The sequence below is a fragment of the Bombus terrestris genome, chromosome 12 (assembly GCF_910591885.1).
Source record: "Bombus terrestris chromosome 12, iyBomTerr1.2, whole genome shotgun sequence".
Lineage (NCBI taxonomy): Eukaryota > Metazoa > Arthropoda > Insecta > Hymenoptera > Apidae > Bombus > Bombus terrestris.
The window spans coordinates 10,196,320-10,221,228 of record NC_063280.1 but is presented as its reverse complement, the minus strand read 5'-3'; the positions used below and the strand labels follow the sequence as shown (position 1 = coordinate 10,221,228).

General features: G+C 33.8%; 3 protein-coding genes across 5 annotated transcripts; all 3 read right to left on the bottom strand.

The window, feature by feature from the left end:
* Window positions 1-536: 536 nt before the first annotated feature.
* Window positions 537-5,032, bottom strand: LOC100642816 (cytochrome P450 6k1). The gene is made up of 6 exons (XM_003399648.4): window positions 4,890-5,032; window positions 3,232-3,765; window positions 2,632-3,003; window positions 2,131-2,315; window positions 1,739-2,027; window positions 537-1,059 (listed from the first exon to the last, which is right to left on the bottom strand). Exons 2-6 carry the CDS (start codon window positions 3,752-3,754, stop codon window positions 881-883), a joined length of 1,548 nt encoding a protein of 515 aa, XP_003399696.3. The 5' UTR covers window positions 3,755-3,765; window positions 4,890-5,032; the 3' UTR covers window positions 537-880.
* A 2,139-nt stretch (window positions 5,033-7,171) lies between these two features.
* LOC105666343 (cytochrome P450 6k1) lies at window positions 7,172-11,619 on the bottom strand. 3 transcript variants are annotated; one of them, XM_048410992.1, is made up of 6 exons: window positions 11,463-11,619; window positions 9,486-10,019; window positions 8,902-9,273; window positions 8,462-8,646; window positions 8,060-8,348; window positions 7,172-7,411 (listed from the first exon to the last, which is right to left on the bottom strand). In XM_048410992.1, the coding sequence occupies exons 2-6, from the start codon at window positions 10,006-10,008 to the stop codon at window positions 7,233-7,235; spliced, it is 1,548 nt and encodes a 515-aa protein (XP_048266949.1). In that variant the 5' UTR covers window positions 10,009-10,019; window positions 11,463-11,619; the 3' UTR covers window positions 7,172-7,232. The 3 variants fall into 3 exon arrangements, with proteins under 3 accessions (XP_048266949.1, XP_048266950.1, XP_048266951.1); XM_048410993.1 differs by having other exon boundaries at window positions 11,480-11,597; XM_048410994.1 differs by lacking the exon at window positions 11,463-11,619 and adding an exon at window positions 10,358-10,626.
* A 3,523-nt stretch (window positions 11,620-15,142) lies between these two features.
* On the bottom strand, window positions 15,143-21,535 carry LOC100642936 (cytochrome P450 6k1). Its single transcript, XM_012314843.3, has 6 exons — window positions 21,402-21,535; window positions 19,852-20,385; window positions 19,406-19,777; window positions 18,907-19,091; window positions 18,505-18,793; window positions 15,143-16,793 (listed from the first exon to the last, which is right to left on the bottom strand). Exons 2-6 carry the CDS (start codon window positions 20,372-20,374, stop codon window positions 16,615-16,617), a joined length of 1,548 nt encoding a protein of 515 aa, XP_012170233.1. The 5' UTR covers window positions 20,375-20,385; window positions 21,402-21,535; the 3' UTR covers window positions 15,143-16,614.
* Window positions 21,536-24,909: the final 3,374 nt, after the last annotated feature.

Here is a 24,909-nt window from a genome sequence, read left to right as displayed (position 1 = left end):
TCCTTCGATATCGTACAACAAGAAACCCCTTCTTAATGTAAGATAATCGATGCTCTGATGAAGGATGGCAAGAACTTATCTGCGAGTTCTATGGAGCGAATGAAAGGCGAAAGTGAAGAAATGAGAAAATCTCAGGTGGTGCGAAGGCGAGCTATCAATCTGGCTTCTTGTTCGCGTAGGTCGTTTAATAAAAAGCGTAAGAAAGCGGTAGTATACAAGACGAGAGATTTGATAGCAATTAAAAGGACACAAGCCAGTACTGGATTAAAGTTTCACTCGGAGTTCCTTAAACCGTATGGAGCGGTTTCACGCAATGACCGTGATGGAGCAGCGAGAGGGTGAAAACGAAGGGCCGCAAGTGACTTCCACGGCGGCTGAGTCATTGATGAAGACAGTGGTGCGAGTGAAATTAGTGACAGTGACCATACATGGGGTCTGATGTTTGGTCATGGACGACTGCGGAACACGTGCGTGTGGTAGAATACGAAAAATATGATGAGTCGGTTAGTGGTTAATCATGAGTTACGACAGTAGTATCGCATTACTACATTAAGCTTTAATTAAATAACCATCGTTTTCCTAATTCAATCACTGTAAATAAATCAATCAAATAAATAAAGTCATTACATAAGATTTCGTATTACTTAATATTATTTAACACTAAATAAGTTTCGTTATTTTCAGGTATATGAAATCATAATCTTTGAACATTTACGATTAGAATTTTAAAATATATTTGATACCTAAATATTCATTTGTCCCGAGAAGGAAATCACTATGACATTCGTTGAGCTTCGCCAATAGTAAAATATATCTAAGTTATCACAAGCAAAGCAGAAAATTTGTATACATAACGCGATCCGTAAAACCCTAGCTTCGTTTAACCAGCAGCAGTGGTAGTCTTTCTAACGTTGAGATATAATCCTCCTAAAGCTGTCGTGACGATTGCTTTGGGATCTAGGGTAACTGGAGTTTCCGTTTTCTCACAAGGTGAAACTTCGTAGTCCTTCAATACCTGTACGACTCCAAGTTTGGATTGCATGAGTCCCAATCGCATACCTGAAACAAAGAATGAAAGATTAAGATTAAAAGTGACAGCCAACAGAATGTTTAAAGATACACGTTGCTACTTGCATCTTTCTGATAATGCCAATGACAAGAATAGAAACTTAATCAATTATCTATTCGGGAATGTGTGCTACGATAGAAATCTATTTGTTTAATAATTATAAACTGTATCAATATGTCTGATGGCAGAATATAGCAAACTGTACCAAATTAATATGTTTGATAGATAATGCCGTGTAACACGTTATTAAATATTTATTCGCATTCTGGCAGTTTCTTCTTAACTAGTGGTGTAAAAAAGAGATAAACTTCTGTTAGATTGTATTCCGTCTTCAGATTTTTCTATTCATTTTTTATAATTTTAACTTACGTCAGCGTGACACTGGTAATGTTTAATTTTACCATATGCATATTCCCGAGGCAAAAGAGATTTCAAAACAAAAAGGTGTCGATCTCCTAATACAAAAATTCGTATATAATAATAATATAAGAAGGTATGATCTAAAGGTCAAATCCAATCGTGTTTTGTAACTGCTAGTATAACTAGAAGTATAAATTTTTGCACATATATGTACTTAATTTCGATTATTTTAACAGTACTTTCATACTTTTCCCATCGATAGCTCTCACGTTAGAGATGTTGGAAAGTATCTCGGAAAATTTTACTAACCAATGCAGACGCGGGGACCCTCACCAAAGGGCAAGTAGACGAAACTTGGCCTGGCACGTTTGGCTTCCTCGGTAAATCGGAGCGGGTCATACTTTTCCGGATTCGGGAAGTACCGTGGATCGTAGTGCGAACCCATTATCGAAATAAATATTGGGGTACCTTTCTCTAGCACCAAATCGGAATTAGGCACTTTGTAATCGGCAAGGGTAACTCGATCCAAGTATGCTATAGATGGATATTTACGAAGGGTTTCTGAAATTACCATATTGAGGTATGGTAACGTCGTAATCTGTGAAACATTATATTTCTTAGTATGTTTACAATTATATTATAACTTCCTTCACATACTGTTCATTTGCGTATCCAAATTAATATCTTTGTAGTTGCTGTACCATATCGTATGTGATTTTGCCACCAGTTTTCACCAGAGCATCGTGAATCTCTACCCTAAGCGTCTTCTGTACATCTAGGTTCAATGCAAGTTCGTACAGTGTGAAAGACATGGTGGTAGCTGATGTTTCAGAACCACCGATATAAAATATGGCAGCTTGTGATACTAAATCGTCACCATCGAATTCTGAAACACTCAAATTAAACAATATCGCAAAAGTTGAAATCGATCTAGTATATTTAGCACAATTGGAAAATAACCTGAATGTAAATTATCCAATATAAATATTTGTGCAATATTTTCAATTTCTAACACGAATACAATTATGTTTGAAGCAGTAGTTACATTATTTTTTCTCTGTCTCGCGGGAAGTTGACGGAATAAGTATATGGATAAAATTGTAATTCACAGAGCATGTTACTCGAAACTTCCGATCTCTGACGATTCATAACTAACTTACTTCACTAATAGAAATTAGTAAAATGTTCTAGAAAATACATACTGTAATCCTTCAGACTTTCATCGTTCTTGTATTTCTCCCTCATCTCGATCAGCAAATCGATGAGATCATTCCTCTTTTGATCCGAATCGACTCGTTGTTCAATCACATCCCAGAAAACAGATCGGAGGAAGTTAGTGGCCTTTTTTCCAAAGAACTTCGGTTTAAGATACTTAACTAATCCAGGGATGAAGAATATAATAAGGAATTCCATGCTACGATGGAAATCATAATCGAAGATTTTCCTGCCACATTCACGGAACGGTGCCTTTGGATTCTCCAACGAACCTACTTTTAAGCCAAACGCAGTGCTACCGATCATATCGGTAGTGAAATTTCCGCAAATATCCTTGAACTCGATTACTTTTCCTTCGCCTGAAACAGATATTGGATTTCTTATCATGTGTCTGGCACTATTATATTTTTAATCAAAACACAATAATTGTAAAATTTGAAGTCCATCGCGCCACAGAGCATTGACTTTCAGTTTTGTTAAACATTTCTATTAAATAAGAATTATTGTTTTAAAAATATATATCGAACTAACAACAATTTCTCATGGTCAATCTGTTATTATGTAAATGCGCTAGAAATGCGACCTACCTTCCAAATGCAACGAACCAAGATGCTTTCCAAGGTCGTCGGTCACCGCCAGCATTATATCGAACATTTTCTTCAGCTTGCCGGGAGTAAAAAATGGCGTCAATTTTTGCCTGAGAGATTTCCATCGTGGATTTTTCATCATGAACACATTTGCATATCCAAGACGATCATCTTTCTCATCTGCACACGAGTATCTATCCGGGAAATAGTCGAAGTCTTTCACTAGGACGTGCTTTATGAGTTCTGGATCGCGAATTAACAGGTAAGGTTTGTCGAAGATGTAGAAACCCAACAAAGACAAATCTCTGCCATAATTATATAGATCCTTGAGAAATTGCGGTGCTGATTTTTTTGATAGGAGACAGTCCATGAAGTTGCCTACGAAAGGCGTAGGTGCAAGCTCTTTCACGCCCCGTTTCGACCAGTAATTAAATTTCCGAGTCACGAACAGATAGGCGGCAATTATCAGGGACGAAAGGATGATGATGCCATCCAGACTCCAATGTAGCGTTAATAAGGCCATTTTAAATGAGTCTGAGAAGGAAAAATGTTTTTGTTGATTTCAGAGTATAATATTTATCAACATCTCTTGGATTGCGAATTATCATGGATTTATAGAAATACAAAAGCTGGAAAATATTTCGCGGAGTGCTTCATTGTAACACAATCGTTCTTGAGACTCGTTACGCTTGCTTCTTATGTTGAGGGAAATGTAGGTGTCTACGCTCCCTTTGGTCGGATATTCTTTTTCCCAAAGTCGACGCCATTCTGATAGTGCTAAGTAGGATGCACTTAATACATGAACGTCTCAAGTAAAACAGTCGTTATGATATCTTATTTAATGAGTATAAAATAAACCATTATTTGTGTTTAATTTCATTCATAAAAATACGAAATTGCACAAATATCTGGAGGTCTGTCAACATATAATAAATGAAATATGCTATTAGTCTCTGGTTAAAAAAAATCAACAATGTCAGTTCTTTTAAAACTTCAAAAATTTGTTGACCTATGACAAAACTTACTTTGTCAATTATTAATCTAATAGGAACCCTTTCCTAATCTTGTTATAAAGAAGATGAAATATAATAGTTGAACCGGCTTTCTTTTTGGATACAATTGTTATTATTATTTAATAAACGAGTAATTTGCTGACACAGAGTGTTGAATATTCTGGCGTCTCGCGTGGAATGATTCAAGATTAGAGTTTTCATCAAGGAGCGAAGAATATTAGAAAAGGAATACCATTTACGAAAACTATATTCTATGCGATGGAAGTAGTTTGTTCGAATAGAAGAATAGTTGGAATGTAAATGTAAATTATTTTTTCAAAAAGAATGATTTCAATGAAAACCTAATGATTGTATTCGTGATTGATCTGTATGATCGTTCGGATTTGGTGGAGTTTGCCTTCTTTTCCACGTGCATCCCCATTAATTAAAGACAAACAGCAAACTTTGGGGATAAATAGGAAAATACTGTTCGATTAAAACTGAGCAAATGATTCAGAAAGGAAAGAAAAGATAACAAATTACCGTAGGGACACATTTGAATGTAATTTGCAAAATTAAAGACGAAAATTATCAGAAAATAATAGAAAATTAGAACAGATAATCTAATTCTGCGGTATGTGTTGCAGTGAAATATACCGTACGTACCGCTATGAAACGAATTCTTCACTCGTCACAAACACTATAAGGTAGCAGATACCAAATAAAATAAGAAAATATTTTCGAAGCTTGTAATGTCCATTACGAGAGTGAGCTTTGCATTGTCGGCTATGATAGTATATACGTCTCATTTGTAATCTCCCCTCTCTTGTAAAATTTACCGCTGAATCATTGCTTGCTGACAAAGTGCCATTTGCGAAAAATTCTAGTAGCAGATTTTAGCACTAAGAAAATGGTAAGTATTGGCATTTTATCTGGTAAGATAGCTTTTTCGAAATAGTCAGTTGTTTTTAATGTATAATAATCATCTCCGCGGTAATTTTTCACACATTAAGAGACATGTTATAAAATTTCTATATATATGACCAATATTTTAAATATTACACAATTATCGTAAAGAGATATTACGATCAACAGCTTCCATAAAATGATGTAATTAAAAAATTGCATTGGAAGCTCAATTTTCTTAATCGAATCGTATTTTCACACGTAAGGAGGTATAGATATTGGAAAGTTTCTTTCTATCACTTTCCTATTTCCAGACGATGCGGGACAAATAAGGGGTACAAATTAAAAAGGATTGGGTCATATGAATGACAATAATCTATAATTTCGCGCAAACATATTTTTTACCATTCTTCCAACATGACCGTGAGGATATCTGCTTAAAGTACATATTCTAGAACATACATGATATCATCTATTATAATGAATAATCTTCTGCATAATTGAAAAAGTGTTATCAATGAAGATAGAGGAAGTGTTGTAACAGCGTTATTCACCTGCATAATGACAAAAATGCAGTAATATAGGCAGATAGTAATATTTTAAAAATAACATAACTGATGATTCGTGAAATTACTAAAATTAATAAAAATGTACAAATTATTGACAAATAGATAATCCCAACTGGTAAAAAATATTATGGAGACTTTCAATTACGAAGTTATTCAGGCGATTTAGAGTCGGATTTCACAGAAAAATTTCTACGACTTATTGCTCCATTAATATCTCATAAATATTTTTAATTTCTATTGATAAATAATGTAATCTGCAATTTGTTAAATTTTTAACCCCTCTATGGAAAAATATCTTTGGCTTAAATGCTTACTCCTTATGCAATATACTACTATTGTCACATGCTAAATTATTATTCAGCAATAGAGACACATATGTATATTGGAATAGATGTAAAGTTTAAAGGTGAAGCAGTCTTCTTTTACGGTGGTATGTGATCTTTCATTTAACAAGGAATAAACACGTAAGTCATGTCAGCATTTTAATATCCAGAATAGTGTATAAATTATTTATAGGTAGAATGAAAGTTACTCATTATTATATAATTACTTCCTGATAAAAGTGATGTAGCCATGTGATGATCATGGGAAGGTTAGTTATGATCGAGATTTCCATATATCTTACTGTTATTTCGTGTAAGACATCTGCACTCCACTCCACGCTGCTTGACAGCCAACGGTCTACGGTTCGTCCTTCCGACCCTAAATAGATCCAACGACTCATCGTAAATCGTAGCTTTTAATATCATTGTTTCGACACATGTTTTCTGTCTATAAACGGTTTTAGAAAAATCCTTGGGGATTTATGGGCTCTTAAGAATTACCGAGAAAACGGATAGTGGCCTAACACAAAAAGCGGAGATTTACCCAACGGGAAATCCGGATTTTCCCTTAAACAAAGACATCAACTAGTAACATTGGTAGGAGGTTCCGTCCCCTCTCATCATTCATAATATCGACTAACCAATGGACATCACAGATCGTTTACTAACGAAAAGTATAAGCAATCCGTTTTCTTTGCTCAAAAACCACAGCCACACCGAATAACGGGAATTTACGACTTCCATTGACGCGTTTTCTCGCGACCGTGACTCCCCGCGATAGCTCGAAAATACACTTACTTATATAACTTAATTAATCTGATTACACATTGATCTACGTAAAACATATATACCGTATGGTTAAAAAATAGATATCTTTTAAAGAGAGCACAATATTGAATTGTTTAACCTTGAACATGACAACATAAGTGAAAGAGAACTATTTCCTCTGTATGTAATATGCTTCCTTCCCATTACGATACAGAAAATTTACAGAAACAAAATTTCGTATTATTTAATATTATTTAATACTAAATAAGTATCGTTATTTTCAGATATTTGAAATCACAATTTTCAAGTATTTAGGATTGCGATTCTAAAGCGTATTTAATATCTAAATATTCATTTCTCCTGAGAAAGAAATAACGATGTCTTTTGTTGAATTTCGCCAATAGTAAAATATATTTAAATTATCACAAGCGATTTGTAAAACTTTAGCCAGCAGCAGTGGTAGTTTTTCGAATGTTCAGATATAATCCTCCTAAAGCTGTCGTGGTGAGTGCTTTGGGATCTAGAACTATTGGAGTTTTGGTTTTTTCACAAGGCGAAACTTCATAGTCCTTCAATACCTGTACGACTCCAAGTTTGGATTGCATGAGTCCCAATCGCATACCTAAAACGAAGAGTGAAAGAGAGAAATTATCGTGAGTAAAATTAAAAGTGACGGCCAACAGGAAGTTGAAAGATACGAATTGGTACTGGAACGCGTAAATTTTCTACCACATTCGTGAGAGAAAGAATTTTTAATTACGTATAATACGAACGACTCTTTCGAGTAGTTTGTAACTGCTATTGTATTCTTGAATTTTTTAAATCATATTAGTTATAATTTTACATACTTATTAGATTATGGACTGGTAGGTCATGAACACAATGAGATTTAGAGCCGTGTAAAGATAATTGTCAAGTGCAGTGAACGATATCTATGACGATATGGTTATCTCTTCATAACAATAAAAGTTGTTGTCAAGTGATTACCGCGAGATTCGTGAAGGTTGAGATTAAGATTTCCACTTACAATGTTTTATATATCTTAATGAAACTGATTGCAAATTGTTCTGGGACAAAAATACATACATCATCCTTGGCAAAATAGATATCTTTTAAAGAAAGAATACTCTTGAAATATATGTCCTTGTAATACGTATGTTTGTACATATATGTATTTCACTTCGACTCCTTTAACACTGCTTCCGTATTTTTGCCATTGATAGATCTAACGTTAAAGATGTAAGAAAATCTTTTGAAAAATTTTACTAACCAATGCAGATGTGGGGTCCTTCGCCGAAAGGAAAGTATACAAAATCTGGCCTGGAATTTTTGGCTTCCTCGGTGAATCTGAGTGGATCGTATTTTTCCGGATTTGGAAAATATCGCGGATCATAGTGCGAACCCATCATCGAAATAAATATTGGGGTACCTTTCTCTAGCACCAGATCGGAATTAGGCACTTTGTAATCGGCAACAGTGACTCGATCCAAGAATGCTAAAGGTGGATATTTACGAAGAGTTTCCGAAATAACCATATCAAGATATGGTAACGTCATAATCTGTGAAACATTATATTTCTTAGTATGTTTACAATTATATTACAACCTTTTTCACATACCACTCATATGCCTATCTCGTGTTTCTAATATAACATTTTTTTTTATTACCGTACCATCTCATACGTGATTTTGCCACCAGTTTTCTCTAGAGCATCGTGAATCTCTGCCCTAAGTCTCTTCTGTATATCTGGGTTCAATGCAACTTCGTGCAGTGTGAAAGACATGGTGGTAGAAGATGTTTCGAAACCAGCAGTAAAAAATATGGCCGCTTGTGATACTAAATCGTCACCCTCGAATTCTGAGACATGCAAATTAAAGTTCATTGCAAAAGTTCAGGAAAACGATCTGATATATTCAATATATTTATATTTCGGCTCAATTTTCAATTTGTAACGTGAATACAATTGTGTTTGAAGGAGTTCACGAAATAAGGATGTGGATAAAATCGTAATATCATCACAGAGCTTGTTCGAAATTTCTGATTTTGGATACAAATAAATAATAAATAAATAAATAAATGATTTCATTAATAGAAATTGCAGCAAATACATACTGTAATGCTTCAGACTTTCGTCGTTCTTGTATTTCTCCCTCATCTCGATCAGTAAATCGATGACATCATTCCTCTTTTGACCCGAATCTACTCGTTGTTCAATCACATCCCAGAAAACAGATCGGAGGAAGTTAGTGGCCTTTTTTCCAAAGAACTTCGGTTTAAGATACTTAACTAATCCAGGGATGAAGAATATAATAAGGAATTCCATGTTACGATAGAAATCATAATCGAAGACCTTCCTGCCACATTCACGGAACGGTGCTTTTGAATTCTCCAACGAACCTACTTTTAAGCCGAAAGCAGTGCTACCGATCATATCGGTGGTGAAATTCGCGCAAATATCCTTGAACTCGATTACTTTTCCATCGCCTAAAACAGATATTAGATTTCCATTGTTGCATTTTTAATCAAGAAACAATTGTTGCAAAATTTGAAGCCTCTCGCATCGAGAGAATTGACTTTTCATTTTGTTAAACATTTCTATTAAATAAGAATTATTGTTTTAAAAATATATATTGAACTAACAACAGTTTCTCATGGTTAATCTGTTATTACCTAAATGCACTAGAAATGCGGCTTACCCTTCAAATGCAACGAATCGAGATGTGTTCCAAGGTCGTCGGCGACCGCCAGCATTAACTCGAACATTTTCTTCAACTTGCCCGAGGTAAAAATCGGCGTCAATTTTGCCCTGAGAGATTTCCATCCTGGATTTTTCATCAAGAACACATTTGCGTATCCAAGACGATCATTTTTCTCATCTCCACTCGCGTATCTATCAGCGAAATAGCTGAAGTCCTTCACCAGGACGTGCTTCACGAGTTGTGGATCGCGAATTAACAGGTAAGGTTTATCGAAGATATAGAATCCCAAGAAAGGTAAACCTTCGCCGTGTTCATATAGGTCTCTGACAAATTCTGAGGCTGATGTCCTTGACAGAAGACAATCCATGAAGTTACCTACGAAGGGCGTAGGAGGAAGCTCTTTCACGCCTCGTTTCGACCAGTAGTTGAATTTCCGAGTCACGAACAAATAAGCGGCAACCATCAGTGACGACACAATCAGGATACCATCCAGACCCCAGTATGGCGTTATCAATGCCATTTTGAATCAGTCTGATAAGGAAAAATGCTTTCGTTAGTCCCGAAAGACAATAATTATCAACAATTATTGGATTGCGGATTTTTATGCATTTGAGGATAATGTAAAAGTATAGAAAGTGTAGTAGGAAGATGGTGTAGAATATGGAAAGTGTGTGATGTTCGGTTTAATGACGATAATAATATATTTGGTAAAATGAGCAACGTATTTCTCGGAACGGGAAGATACATCGTTATTTACAGAACGTTCAACTCTTCTCATATAAATGTTTTTCTGAATGAAACATTTGCGAATACACGATAGTTTGCAGTATCATAAGTGGAAATGCTATTTCTTTCCGGGCTCAGCATACCTCTTAAGTTGTGGGGAATGTAGACAGCGTGTCATTCAAGTTTGGTGTCCTTTTTCCCAAAAATCGATACCGTCCCGAGTAAAACGGGGTACCGTAGCGACTATTTGGAGGCTTGGACCTCGGTGACAAGGTGTACGATACGTCGATTGGGACATTCATATTGGCAACTAGATAATGTTGTAAATAATTTCCCGTGGTGTGTCTCAAAACTCGAAGTCACGTTTTCATCGCACTCCTTGTACTTCGGCCAGCCTCTTGTACCTCTTGTGCCTCATCATAATACATGAATGTTTCAAGTAAAACAATTGTTATGATATTTTATTTAATGAGGGTGAAATAAATCATTATTTGTGTTTAATTTCATTCATAAAAATACAAAAATGCACAAATATCTGGAGATCTGTTAATATATAATAAATGAAATATGTTTGTTGACCTACGACAAAACTTACTTTGTCAATTATTAATCTAATAGGATCCCTTTTCTAATCTTGTTATAAAGAAGATGAAATATAATAGTTGAACCGGTTTTCTTTTTGGATACAATTGTTATTATTATTTAATAAGCGAGTAATTTGCTGACACAGAATGTTGAATATTCTGGGGTCTCGCGTAGAATGATTCAAGATTAGAGTTTTCACCAAGGAGCGGAGAATATTAGAAAAGGAATACCATTTAAGAAAACTATATTCTATGCGATGGAAGTAGTTGTTCAAATGGAAGAATAGTTGGAAGGTAAATGTAAATTATTTTCTCAAGAATAATCATTTCAGTGAAAACTTAATGATTGTATCCGTGATTGATCTACATGATCGTTCGGATTTGATGGAATCTGCCTTCTTGTCCACGAAAATGCCGATTAATGAAAGAAGAAACAGTAAAATTTTAGTGTAATTAACGAAATACTATTGGATTAAAGTTGAGTAAATTATTCAGAAAAGAAGGAAAAGATAACAAATTACAGTATACATAACAACACGAATCAGAGTTGCGTCACATTTGAATTTAATTTTCAAAATAAAGAACGAGAATTATTCGTAAATGATAGAAGATTAGAAGAAATAGCTTAATTCTGCCGTATGTTTTACAGTGAAATATACAGTACCACTAAATATAATATACCACTATGAAACGAATACTTCAGTCGTCACAACCACTATAATGTAACAGATACCAAATTCAGATTTGCACAAAATGAGAGAACATTTCTGAAATTTGCAACGCACTTTATTTGAATGAGCTTCGTATCGTCGGCAGTGGTTGCTTATATGTCTCATATGTAATCTCCCCTCTCTTGAAAACTTTACCGTTGCATTATCACTGGCAGACAAAGTACAATTAGAGATCGATTGAATTTTTATATCAGACTTAAGCATCAAGAAGATAATAACAATTTTCATCTTATCAACTAAGATATTTTTTTCAAAGACACAATTATTGTAAAGGAATATTTCGATGCGTCACTTCTATAAAATAATACAATAAAAAAATAACATAGAAAGCTTAATTTTCTCAGTTGAAACGAACTTTCACAAGCAAAACAGTATAGATATTGGGAAGTTTCCTTCCATCACTCTCCTATTTCCAGAAGATGCGGGACAAGTAAGCTACGTAATAGACTTTCCTCCTTGGCGGTATAGGAAATAATGACTTATATGATATCTGACTCAAATCGCCTTTATCTCAATTCAATTATTAATATAATATATAGTAGTCATCTATTGATCACGAGGAGCATTGTTCCATTTTTTTGCGATACGAGACATATAGGCTCTGTACATTAAAATCTTTACATTTCTGAGCTCCGTAGGATTTTTCACTGCACTATGTTGGTTTATCCTGCAAACGCTCAATTACTGTTTATTTTGTTGGATATATGAATTTCTTATAATTTGAGTAAGGTATACCACAGACGAATTTCATTTCTTTAATAATCATGAACTGTATCAATATGTCTGTTCGCAGAATGTAGTGAACAGTACCCAGTTATTATGTATAGAAGGTTATGCAATGCAATGTGTTGTTGAATATGTATTCACATTCAATCTGTTTCTTCTTAATCAGCGGTGAACAAGGAAGATAAAATTCTGCTAAATTGTATAGCGTTTTCAAATTTTCCACTCATCCATGATACGAAATCGTAGCTTTTAATCGGGATTATTTAATTTTGCTTTATTTATTTACTTACGGATGATACGTACAAGTCTTTTCACAGTGTGCGAAACCATCTCTCATGATAAGAGTTCGGGTTATATAAACGTCAATAATATACAAAGTTACGCGCAAAAATAATTTCTACCATCTTTCAATATGACCTAGAATATATCTAACGTATGACGTGGATATCCTAGTGGATATCCACTATATCGTCTGTTATACCCAATGATATTTTGGATGATTGAAAAAGTGTTGTTAGTGAAATTGTGAAAATTGCTAGTTGCAATGATTCAGAATTATTCTCCTGCATAATGGATAGGAAATGTAGTAATAAAGGCAGTCGTGTTTCTTGAACAAATTTTACAAGTTACAAGTCAACTTATACTTCTAGAATCACCCATAATCAGTAATTTTGAGGTGTAACAAAAATTGTGGAAACTTTCAATGACAAAGTTCTCTAAAATATATAAAATTTCATAAATAAACATTCGTAAAATATATTAACACATAAAAAAGAATTTAACATATAAATTATAAAATTGCAAAACCCACATATATATGCTAAAATATCTTTAGCCTAGAACTCATAAGTTATCAGTGCAATGGTATTATCGCATGATAAATTACTGAGTAGAACAGAGATACATACGTAAGAATATATAGATATCAAACCTAATCTTATTAAATAAGTGCTAATGTTTACAATTTCTCTAATTACATTATTTACAATTTTACATTTATTAGACAAACAGGTTATGCAAACATTGTGATATTTAAAAGCGTGTAAGGATTGGTTATAAATAGAATCAACGATATCTATGACGATAGGATTACTTTGTCATAAAAGTGATGTCGCCACGTGACTTCTATATAATGGTACAAGTTGAGATTAGATTTTCCACGTATTCATTTTTCAGATATTTTCAATGTTATCAGTCGTGTTTAATGTTCTATTAACAACTCAGTTATAACCAATTCACTGGTTAGTTTTCACACATTAGAAGACATGTTACAACGACAATTCCCTCTCACGGCACCAAGATTCTGAACATTATATAATTTTTGTAAAGGCCTACACAAAATGATACAATGTAAAAATTACATAGGAAACTAAAGTTTTGTGACAGAATCGAATTTTCATACGCTAGAAAATATATACGCACTATAAAGTTTCTTTCTATCGTATGAATATTTTGATCATAACTGTTAATAATCTACATAAAATTGTATAATACAAAAGTTGCATGGGCGAAACTTATTTCTCTTCTTAGTCAATTAGGTTTTTCATCCTGCAGGAATTGTTACAAAATTATTTTTTATTACATAAAATTTGCTAATAGAACAGCCAAAGCGAAATAGCAGAAAAAGTGTCTCGTCTCTGCCTTCGGCGATTTTTAAATATGTTATAGATGTCACCATTTCGAACAACTTTTTTCTGCGCATAATTATACTTTTTTGCTATAATTGGCGGGTAGTTCATCCAATAGTATAATAGTAGAACGTCCAACTCTTCTCATATAAATGTTTTTCTGAATGAAACATTTGCGAATACACGATAGTTTGCAGTATCATAAGTGGAAATGCTATTTCTTTCCGAGCTCAGCATACCTCTTATTCAACTCGGATGTCTTCTTTTCTAACAACCGATATCACCCTGAGTTCGCAAAGTAAAAACAGGTGAATGTTTAGGAGGTATACGCAGCACGATCACTCGGCGACTACTTGGAGGCTTAGACCTCGGTGGCAAGGTTTGCGATATATCGATTAGGACATTCATCTCGGCATTAATTTTGTACATAATTTCCCTCTGTACGTCTCAAAATTCAATGTCAGGTTTTCATCGCAAGCCTTGCACCTCGGCCAGGCCCTTGCTCGCATCTTGGGGATCGCGACCGCCATATATAATAAAAAATGCCTAGAGTAGAATGCACATAATACATAAATGTCTCAAGTATAACAGTCGTTACGATATTTAAGTTACAAAACGAGGGACGAAAATTATTTGTAAATAATGGAGGATTAGAACAAATAGCTTAATTTTGTCGTGTGATTTACACTGAAATGTATAGTACGTACCACTATGAAACGAATACTTCAGTCGTATAATGTAATAGATACCAATTATTAATTTATATCGTGGATTATGATAATATATACGTTACGTCTGCGATTTCCCCTCTCTTGAGAAATTTATCGCTGTATCATACTGGCTGACAAAGTGCGATTAAGGATCAATTAAATTTAGCAATGAGAAGATGATACAAATTTTGGTCACTTCTGCGAAGATATTTTCTTCTAAGTTATCATTTTATTTTTCGTATGGTTAACAACTCGGCTGTAACCAATTCACTGTTACATAAAATATTTCTATCTACATTACCAACATTTTGATTAATACATTATTATTGTAAAGGAATATTTCGATCAGTCACTTCTATAAAATAAGTATAATGAAAAAATTGCATAGGATGCTCAATTTTCTCAGTCGAATCGAATTTTCATAAGCAAAACAGCATAAATATTAGAAAGTTTCCTTGTGTCACTCTCCTATTTCCAAACGGTGCAGGGCAAATAAACCCAGTAATGAACTTCCCTCTTTGGCGGTACAGGAAATTATGACTTATATGATTCATGTCTTAAATTGCCTTTATTTCAATTCAGTTATTAATATAATATATACTAGTCGTCTGTTGATCACGAGGGGCATTGTTTCTTTTTTGCGATACAGGACATATAGACTCCGTACATAAAATTTTTACATTTCTGGGGGGCGTAGGATTTTTCACTACACTATGTTGGTTTACCCTGCAAAGATTCGATTACTGTTTATTTTATTGGATATATATATTTCTTATAATGCGAGTAACAAGAATATTATCTTGGTAACAGTCATTCATTCGGTAATATATGCCGCAGTAGAACTCCATTTGACTAATAATCATAATTTGTACCAATTTGCTTGATAATAGATTATAGTGAACTGTACCTAGTTAATATGTCCAGTAGATAATGCTGTGTAGTGTGTGATTAAATATTTTTTCACATTCAATCAGTTTCTTCTTAACTAGTTGTAGATAAACAAAGAAGATAGACTTCTGTTAGATTCCGTTTTCCGTATTCCGTTTTCAAATTTACCAGTCATCCTCTGTAATTCTAACTTATCTCAACGTGTGACCGGTAATGTTTAATTTTGTCTTATATATTTAATTACGGATGGTACAAACCGGTTTTTTCATACCGTCGCGCTAAAGCAGAAAGCTATCTTTTGTGACAAAAGTTTGAATTGTAAAAGTGTCAGTAAGCTATAATTACACGCAAATATTTCTTATCATTTCGCAGCATAACCTAGAGCAAAGCTACCTAAAGTGCATATCTTAAACATACACTATACCCTATAACCAACGACTTTATGGATAATTGAAGAAGCATTGTCACTAAAATATTACTGTACTAAATATAACTATAAAGTGCAAGCTGCAATGATTTATCAGTATTATTCTGCTGCATCATGATATAAAATGTAATAATCAAATCAGTCATATTTTGCGAATAAATTTTAAAATTATAGGTCAACTGATAATTGTATGATCAACTATGATCAGTAATTTTAAATTGTAATAGAAATTAAGGAAATTTTTAATTACAAAGCTATCCGATGTCTTATCGTAAATTAATTAGTGGTTATGCACTAGTCATGTAACGGCCTACGGGCCGATTATTTTTGTTTGTAAGTGAAAATAACTGAATTAATCAAATACATGTACGTGACAACGTAAGTGAAAGAGAATTCTATTTCCTCTGCATGCAATATGCTTCCTTCCCATTACAATACAAAGAAACTACAGAAACAAGATTTCGTATTATTTAATATTATTTAATTCTAAATCAGTTTCATTATTTTCACAGATTTAAAATCACAATTTTCAAGTATTTAGGATTACGATTTTAAAATATATTTGATATCTAAATATTCATTTCTCCCGAGAAGGAAATCACTATGACATTCGTTGAGCTTCGCCAATAGTAAAATATATATAAATTATCACAAGCAAAGCAGAAAATTGTAATGCATAACGCGATTCGTAAAGCTTTAACTTCGTTTAACCAGCAGCAGTGGTAGTTTTTCGAATGTTAAGATATAATCCTCCTAAAGCTGTCGTGGTGAGTGCTTTGGCATCTAGGATCACTGGGGATTTGGTTTTCTCACAAGGCGAAATTTCATAGTCCTTCAATACCTGTACGACTCCAAGTTTGGATTGCATGAGTCCCAATCGCATACCTGAACGGAAAATGAAAGATTAAGATTAAAAGTGACAGCCAACAGAATGTTTAAAGAGACACGTTGCTACTTGCATCTTTCTTATAATGCCAGTGACAAGAATAGAAATATAATCAATTATCTATTCGGGAATGTGTGCTACGGTAAAATTCCATTTGTCTAATAATCATAAACTGTATCAATTTGTCTGATCGCAGAATGTGGTAAATTGTACGCAATTATTATGTCTAGTGGGTAATGCGGTAGATTGTGTTATTAAATATTTATTCACATTCAGTCAGTTTCTCCTCAAGTAGTTGTAAGCAAAGGAGATTAAGTTCTCTTACATTGTATTCTCCTGTTTTCAAATTTTCTAGTCATCCTCTATAATTGTAAGTCACCTCAGCATATAACTGGTGATGTTTAATTTTACCGTATGCACGTTCTCGAGTCAAAAGAGATTTGAAAGCAAAGAGGTGCAGATTCCTTAATACATAGGTTCGTATATAATAATGCACTTTTCATAATTATTTAATACATGTTCTCTATATGTACGTGCAAATTTTCTACTTTATTTGTAAGAGGATGAATTTTTAATTATGTTACGAACGAGTCTTTTCATATCATGTTATCAAAACAGAAAGTTATATTTTCTGATGAGTATTTGGTTTATATAAGTGTTAGTTATCCAGAATTACGCACAAAAATATTATCTAGTATATTCTCGCATATCATTGAGTATACGTGTCTAAAGTAATTTCATCATCCGTCCACTATCAATTATTACAAAATACGACCTTTTGCATAACTGAATAAGTATTATCAATATAGTTTTGCGAATTACAAATAGCAATATATCGGTATTATTCCCTTGCATAATGATAGAAAGTGTAATAATAAAAGCAGTCATATTTTACGAATAAATTTTACGAGGTACAAGTTAACAGGTAATTTAATCGATTACAAGTACCAAAAATTATGGCAATATCCAATTACAAAGTTTTCCAACATATATGAATATTTCACAAATAGATATTCACAAAATGCATTAATACATGTGATATTTGATATTTAACATTCAATATGTAAATTTCCAACAATTGCATATGCAAAAATGCCTTCAGCGCAAAAACTTCTATCTTATCTGTGCAATAATATCATATGCAAATAAGTATATTCTACATGATAAACAACTATTGCACAAGAGAGATACATATGTGTACTAGAAGATATGCATAACTTAGAGGTCAAATCTAGCCTTGTTTCCTGGAATATCATTTTTCATTCAATAGGCAATGAACATTCAAGTCATGCAAACATTCTGATGTTTCAAAGTGTAAGGATTTCACGTGTGAAGTGCACGTGTAAAGATTGTTTGCAAGTTAAATAAAAGATATTTGTGACTATATGATTATATACTGATAAAAGTCATAAAGTCATGTGACTACCGTCAGAAAGTGCTAGTTGTAAATAAGATCTCCGACATTACGTATTGTCAATCTTAATTGAAGCGATTGTAAATCGTCCTATGTAAAAAGATAAATACCTTATCGTTAATAATATAGGAACTGTTTAAAGGAACGAATACTGATCACGACATTTATGTACCTATGTCCCAAATGCATAAATTTCTACACATATATGTATTTCATTTAACGCTATTTTCATACTTATGCCATCGATAGTTCTAACGTTAATGATATTGGAACATATTTACAAAAATTTTACTAACCAATGCAGATGTGGGGACCCTCGCCAAAGGGAAAGTAGACGAAATTTGGCCTGGCACTTTTGGCTTCGTCGGTAAATCGAAGTGGATCGTATTTTTCCGGATTTGGAAAATATCGCGGATCGTAGTGCGAACCCATCATCGAAATAAATATTGGGGTACCTTTCTCTAGCACCAGATCGGAATTAGGCATTTTGTAATCGGCAAGAGTGACTCGATCCAAGAATGCTAGAGGTGGATATTTACGAAGAGTTTCCGAAATAACCATATCGAGATATGGTAACGTCATAAGCTGTGAAAAAATGATATTTATCATTATGTTTATAATTACGTTATAACATTCCTCATATATTATTCATTTTCCTCTCATGTGTTTCTAAGTTAATATCTTTGTAGTTACCGTACCATATCGTATGTGATTTTGCCATCAGTTTTCGCCAGAGCATCGTGAATCTCTGCCCTAAGTGTCTTCTGTACATCTTGATTCATTGCAAGTTCGTGCAGTGTGAAAGACATGGTAGTAGAAGATGTTTCGAAACCACCAGTAAAAAATATGGCTGCTTGTGATACTAAATCGTCGCCCTCGAATTCTGAGACATGCAAATTAATCATACGCAAGAGTTCAGCAAAACAATCTAATATATTTAGTACAATTGGAAACGAACTTCAAAGCAAATTAGCAAATATAGATATCTGGGCACAATTTTCAATTTGTAACATGAATATAATTATATTGGAAGAAGCAGTCACGTTATTTTTCGCCTGTTTCACTGGGAGTTCACAGAAATAAGAATACGAATGAAATCGTAATTCGCAGAGCATGTTGTTCGAAATTTCTGATTTCTGACGATTCTTAAATAATTTCATCAACAGTCGATAGCAAAACATTGCAACAAATACGTACTGTAATCCTTCAGACTTTCGTCATTCCTGTATTTCTCCCTCATCTCGATCAGCAAATCGATGAGATCGTTCCTCTTTTGACCCGAACCGACTCGTTGTTCGATCACATCCCAGAAAAGAGATCGCAGGAAATTAGTGGCTTTTTTTCCAAAGAACTTCGGTTTAAGATACTTGACTAATCCAGGGAAGAAGAATATAGTAAGGAATTCCATGTTACGATAGAAATCATAATCGAAGATCTTCCTGCCATATTCACGGAACGGTGCTTTTGGATTCTCCAACGAATCTACTTTTAAGCCAAACGCAGTGCTACCGATCATATCGGTAGTGAAATTCGCGCAAATATCCTTGAATTCGATTACTTTTCCTTCGCCTGAAACATATATTATTTAAAATTTGAGGTCCATCGCACCATAGAGCAACAGTTTCTCATGAAATGCGGCTTACCCTCCAAATGCAACGAATCGAGATGTTTTCCAAGGTCGTCAGCGACAATCTGCATTAACTCGAACATTTTCTTCAACTTGCCCGAGGTAAAAATCGGTGTTAATTTTGCCCTGAGAGATTTCCATTCTGGATTTTTCATCATGAACACATTTGCATATCCAAGGCGATCATTTTTCTCATCTGCACTCGCGTATCTATCAGCGAAATAGTTGAAGTCCTTCACTAGGACGTGCTTCACGAGTTCTGGATCACGAACTAAGAGGTAAGGCTTGTCGAAGATGTAGAATCCCAAGAAAGGTAAACCTTCGCCGTAATTGTACAGGTCCCTGACAAATTCTGAGGCTGATGTCCTTGACAGAATACAGTCCATGAAGTTGCCTACGAAGGGCGTAGGTGCAAGCTCTTTCACGCCTCGTTTCGACCAGTAGTTGAATTTCCGAGTCACGAACAGATAAGCGCAAACCATTAGGGATGATAGGATTAGGATGCCATCCAGTCCCCAGTATGGCGTTAACAGAGCCATTTTCTATGAATCTGACAGATAAAAAACATGTTGTTAGTGTCAAAAAATAATACTCGTATTTATTAATCATTCGTGAACTACAGATTTTCATGCATTCATGGGAAGTTGAAAGGCATGAAAATGTATGAAACGCACAGAATATATAAATATCTCAAGAATAGCACTCGCTGTAATGTTCCATTTAATATGTGCGAAAGAAATCTTTGTTTACGTTTAATTTCGTTCTTACAAATAGTATTATAGTCACGTCTTTCCTGATGTTTTTATAAAAGAGACGTAATGCACTAGTATAACCCTGCTATTTCCCTGAACGCAATTATCTATTATTTAATCAGTTAATAAATTCTTGGTATGTTGAATAAACACAGCGTTAGAAAAGACATACTTTATTCAAATGGAAGTTGCAAGGTGAATGTAAATTATTTTCTCAAGAATAATCATTTTAAGTCTAATGACTGTATCATTGTAAGTCATTGTAAGTCTAATGACTGTATCCGCGATTGATCTGTATAATGGTTCGGATTTGGTGAAATCTGCTTTCTTTTCCACGTATATGGCTATTAACCCCTTCCCGTGCCATTTAGTTCGACGAAACTCGGGCCCAAACGATAGACATCAACGCGCGCTAAACAGATAACGAGCAAGAAAACAGTCCGCGAACTGGGCTTATTATGTTTACGTTTGGCCCAAGTATCTGGACGCGAGTCAAACTCGCGATATTTATGTTTGGTCCAAAATCTTCACCGCGAGTTTGACTCGATAAAGTACGACAAGGGGTTAATAAAAGACTAAACAATGAAATTTCAGTGTAATTAAGAAAATATTGTTCGATTAAACTGAGTAAATTATTCAGAAAAGAAGGAAAAAAGTAAGAAATTACAGTATACATAAAATCGCGAATCAGAGTTGCGTCACATTTGAATTTAATTTACAAAACAAAGAACGAAAATTGTCAGTAAATAATAGAAAATTAGAACAAATAGTTTAATTCTGCGGTATGTTTTACAGTGAGGTATACAGTACGTACTGCTATGAAACGAATACTTCAGTTGTCACAAGCACTATAATGTAATAGCAGATATCTAATTCACATTTCCGAAGAAGAGAAAATCTGTTTAAGATCTATGTTTATAAAATGATCTCTGTATAGTCGGCTGTCACGGTATATATGTAAAATCAGCAAGTTCCCACTCCTAAGAAATTTATTGTTGAATCATCTATCGCTGACATAATGCAATTAACAAACACTTTAGTTTCCGTAGTAAGAAGTTTAAAAGAATGTGAGAACTTTAATAGCGAAGCGAATATTTCCAGCCGGGAGCTTATAAACCGATTGAAATATTCTGCGTGGTTGTAAATTTGCCAAAACGAGACCCCACGGCATTTTTCTTCGCGAATCTTCAAACAACGGTTGTTTGGACTTATTATACTTGTACGTATAAAGCCATACACACTGATGATGCACGTACATCTAGTTTGAGGATAATGCAAACATTGTTTTAATAGTATCAGATCTTGGATATTCATTTTAAATAGATTAAAGTAGATAATATATAATATAATAATAATAATATAAAAATATATAATCAAGTATAAAGTATGAAACATATACGAAGCGATAATCTCGTAATGACCTGTTATCTTATGACCTCTTATATTATTTTATGTCATTTCATGTCAAGTTGTGTTTTAGAGCTTCATGAAATAATCGAAGATTTATTGTATTTATGAAGGACGAGTAAAAACTAAGTTGTATAGGGGCAAAAAGAAAATTAACTACTTGATCATACTGTCACTGCAAAATTCGAGATTTAATTTTTTTTCTCGCATTCAATTGGAGTTTAATTAATTCTGTTCTTTATTCGTTGACGGAATGAAGAACGGCTGACAAATACCGATTAAAGAGATACATTAATAATAAAGTTATTTTTAAACAGATATGTTGATAAATATCAGAGTCTCCTTTGTTTAATATTAAAGCTATATATCTTCTCGCTTAACTTCTAATGTAAAAACTGTTTTGCATAATATTATACAATGTCTTACGGAAGAAAAAAAGAGATGCAAGTGTATATAACCACAACGTCTATTTATTACGTTATATAACAAATTAATGAATATATAAATGAAAAATTATGTTTAATTTCACACATATACATAGAGCTCAATATTGTAACTTTTGCGACTGTTTTATTCATTAACGGAAGTCGACGTTAGCAAAATTATTATGTACACGTCATGTCCATTTGAATAATAACTAGTTACGTTTCTTGTACTTGAAATTGTAAAAATATAAACTAAGTTTTCGTGTGTGAATTTAGAAGTCACTTGGACGTACACGTGTTTATCGTAATGTCATCGTAATATCGTAATTAGGATTGATGTAATATATACATCTATAATAAACGTAAATAATAGATAAGGATTATCATGAAGTTTCATTTACTCCATTTAATTCGTAGTCATGATTAGACTACAAATGTTTATGCAAAGTCATATTTTCAAAAGTATTATTTATTAAAAATTATAACATCTACTTGATTTATATGTGTTATCAAGTAAAATTATAATCTTGTAATGTAAGATTATTATCGATTAAAACAAAATTTAATAGAATGAAAGCTCGATTGTCGGAACACTGATTAATGGATCGAACGATTACCAAAATATCGATTAATGGAAAATTTGGGGATCATTTTTAGAGAGTTATTTTCAAAAAATTTGGAAACGGGAGTAGAAAATGAAAGATATTTTAATAATTTTGTTCGAAAGATTTGGCTCTCGAATGAAAATAAAGTCAGCCAATTATCTGAGCAGATGGATCCAAACAATATACTTCATAATTAGACAAACGAGATCAAGTGTCATCTCTGATTAATTAGCAGAGTAAAATAACAATCAGGATCATAATTTTTAAAGAATTTTTGATAAATAAAATCCGTATTACCAATCTCGAATAATACATACCACATATCTGTCGTACAATATTTAAAAATGTTTGTAAAATGTGCAATGGCAATTTTCTGACTCGATATTCAAACATACTTAAAGCTTAACTAAAAACTTAATTGACGAGTTACTGGAAATTTCAGACGTTTCTACGATCGGCTGTTCATCCAACTGAAAATTACACAGCATACTAAGAACATAAATACCAACTTGCTAATTAACTCGTCTTTGACTAGCAAGTTTCACTACCTGTTAAAACTCGGAACGTTTCCACGACCAAATGCTTGCTCGTCAAAAAACTGTAGTTAAGTGCCAAGAATAGCAACCATAATTGCTTAATAGATCTGTTAACTACTTATCTTAGAATAGTTTTCAAAACTAATTTTATATGAAACGAATGATTTCGACGAAATATTACCAAATATCTTTGATAACATATCTAGAAAGAAAAGAAAATTCACGTTTTATTTCATTTGAAGTAAGAATCTATCTTTAATACCTTAATTAGAAAATTATTTTAAGTCTAAAAATTGAATATTTGTCGAGACCTTAAAGTTTATTTCGTCGATTCATCTATACTTCAATACGAAATTATTCTAAACGTAAGATCGCAAATTAGGCAAAATTTTAACAATCACTTTGTTTCATTCGAAGTTTTACAACACAGTTATTACGGGACGTGATCGTTTTAATCAACGATAAAAGAGCCAGAAATTGTACAAGATTTTCTCAACTCGCTAAGAACCTCGATCGTTTCCACGGTCGACTGTTCGACTCGATGGAGAAATTGGTGCAAAATGCCCGAAGCCTCGGCAAGTTGACACGCGCATGGTAGAAAATAATTATGGCGTTCTTCGTTGGCGACTTCGTTCCTCGAACGAAGTTTCCATCCCCTACCATCGTCTTACAATTTCTCGACAAACTGCGTATATCGTTTGCCAGCCGTGACTCGTCGTGACTCGGAAATTACGGTTCGTGATACGTTTGAAAATCGGCATGTATATACACGCGTGCAACAATCTCTGTACGACACGCTCGCGATTTCTGTTCGACGGCCAAACCTCTCATTACGCTACCCCGTGTGTGGCGTGGCGTGCATCGTACAGGGAAAATCTTAGCACGCATATCTGCTTGGTCGTTGGAGTAAAAACGAGGGTATCGTACAGTTTCAGCCTTTGACGTGGGAAACGACCTCACTAGCAACATAGTAAACAATATTCGCAAGGGCTATGTGCACGATAACAGAGACGAGAAGCATGGGTTTGGAAAGTCGCGAGAGTAGACGATGACGATCAGATGACAGATAAAATTACTATGGTTTAACGATGCGTGGAACCAAACGATCGCCTGGGACAATTTTCCTTCCGATTGATTTAAAATCGATCTGCTAAAGTTTTTAAGAGAAATTGCAAGGCAGGTTAGCTCATTAAGTAGTGAAATAACATAGTACAAGTTGCATAGAACATCGCTAGAAGACACGATTAAAGTAAGTTACGTACAAGGTTGTCGTAAATTGCGGCATTGTGGAGAAGGAATGCGATTCGCTATAAAACGATGAATTAAAAATAAAGAAAGTATTTATACTT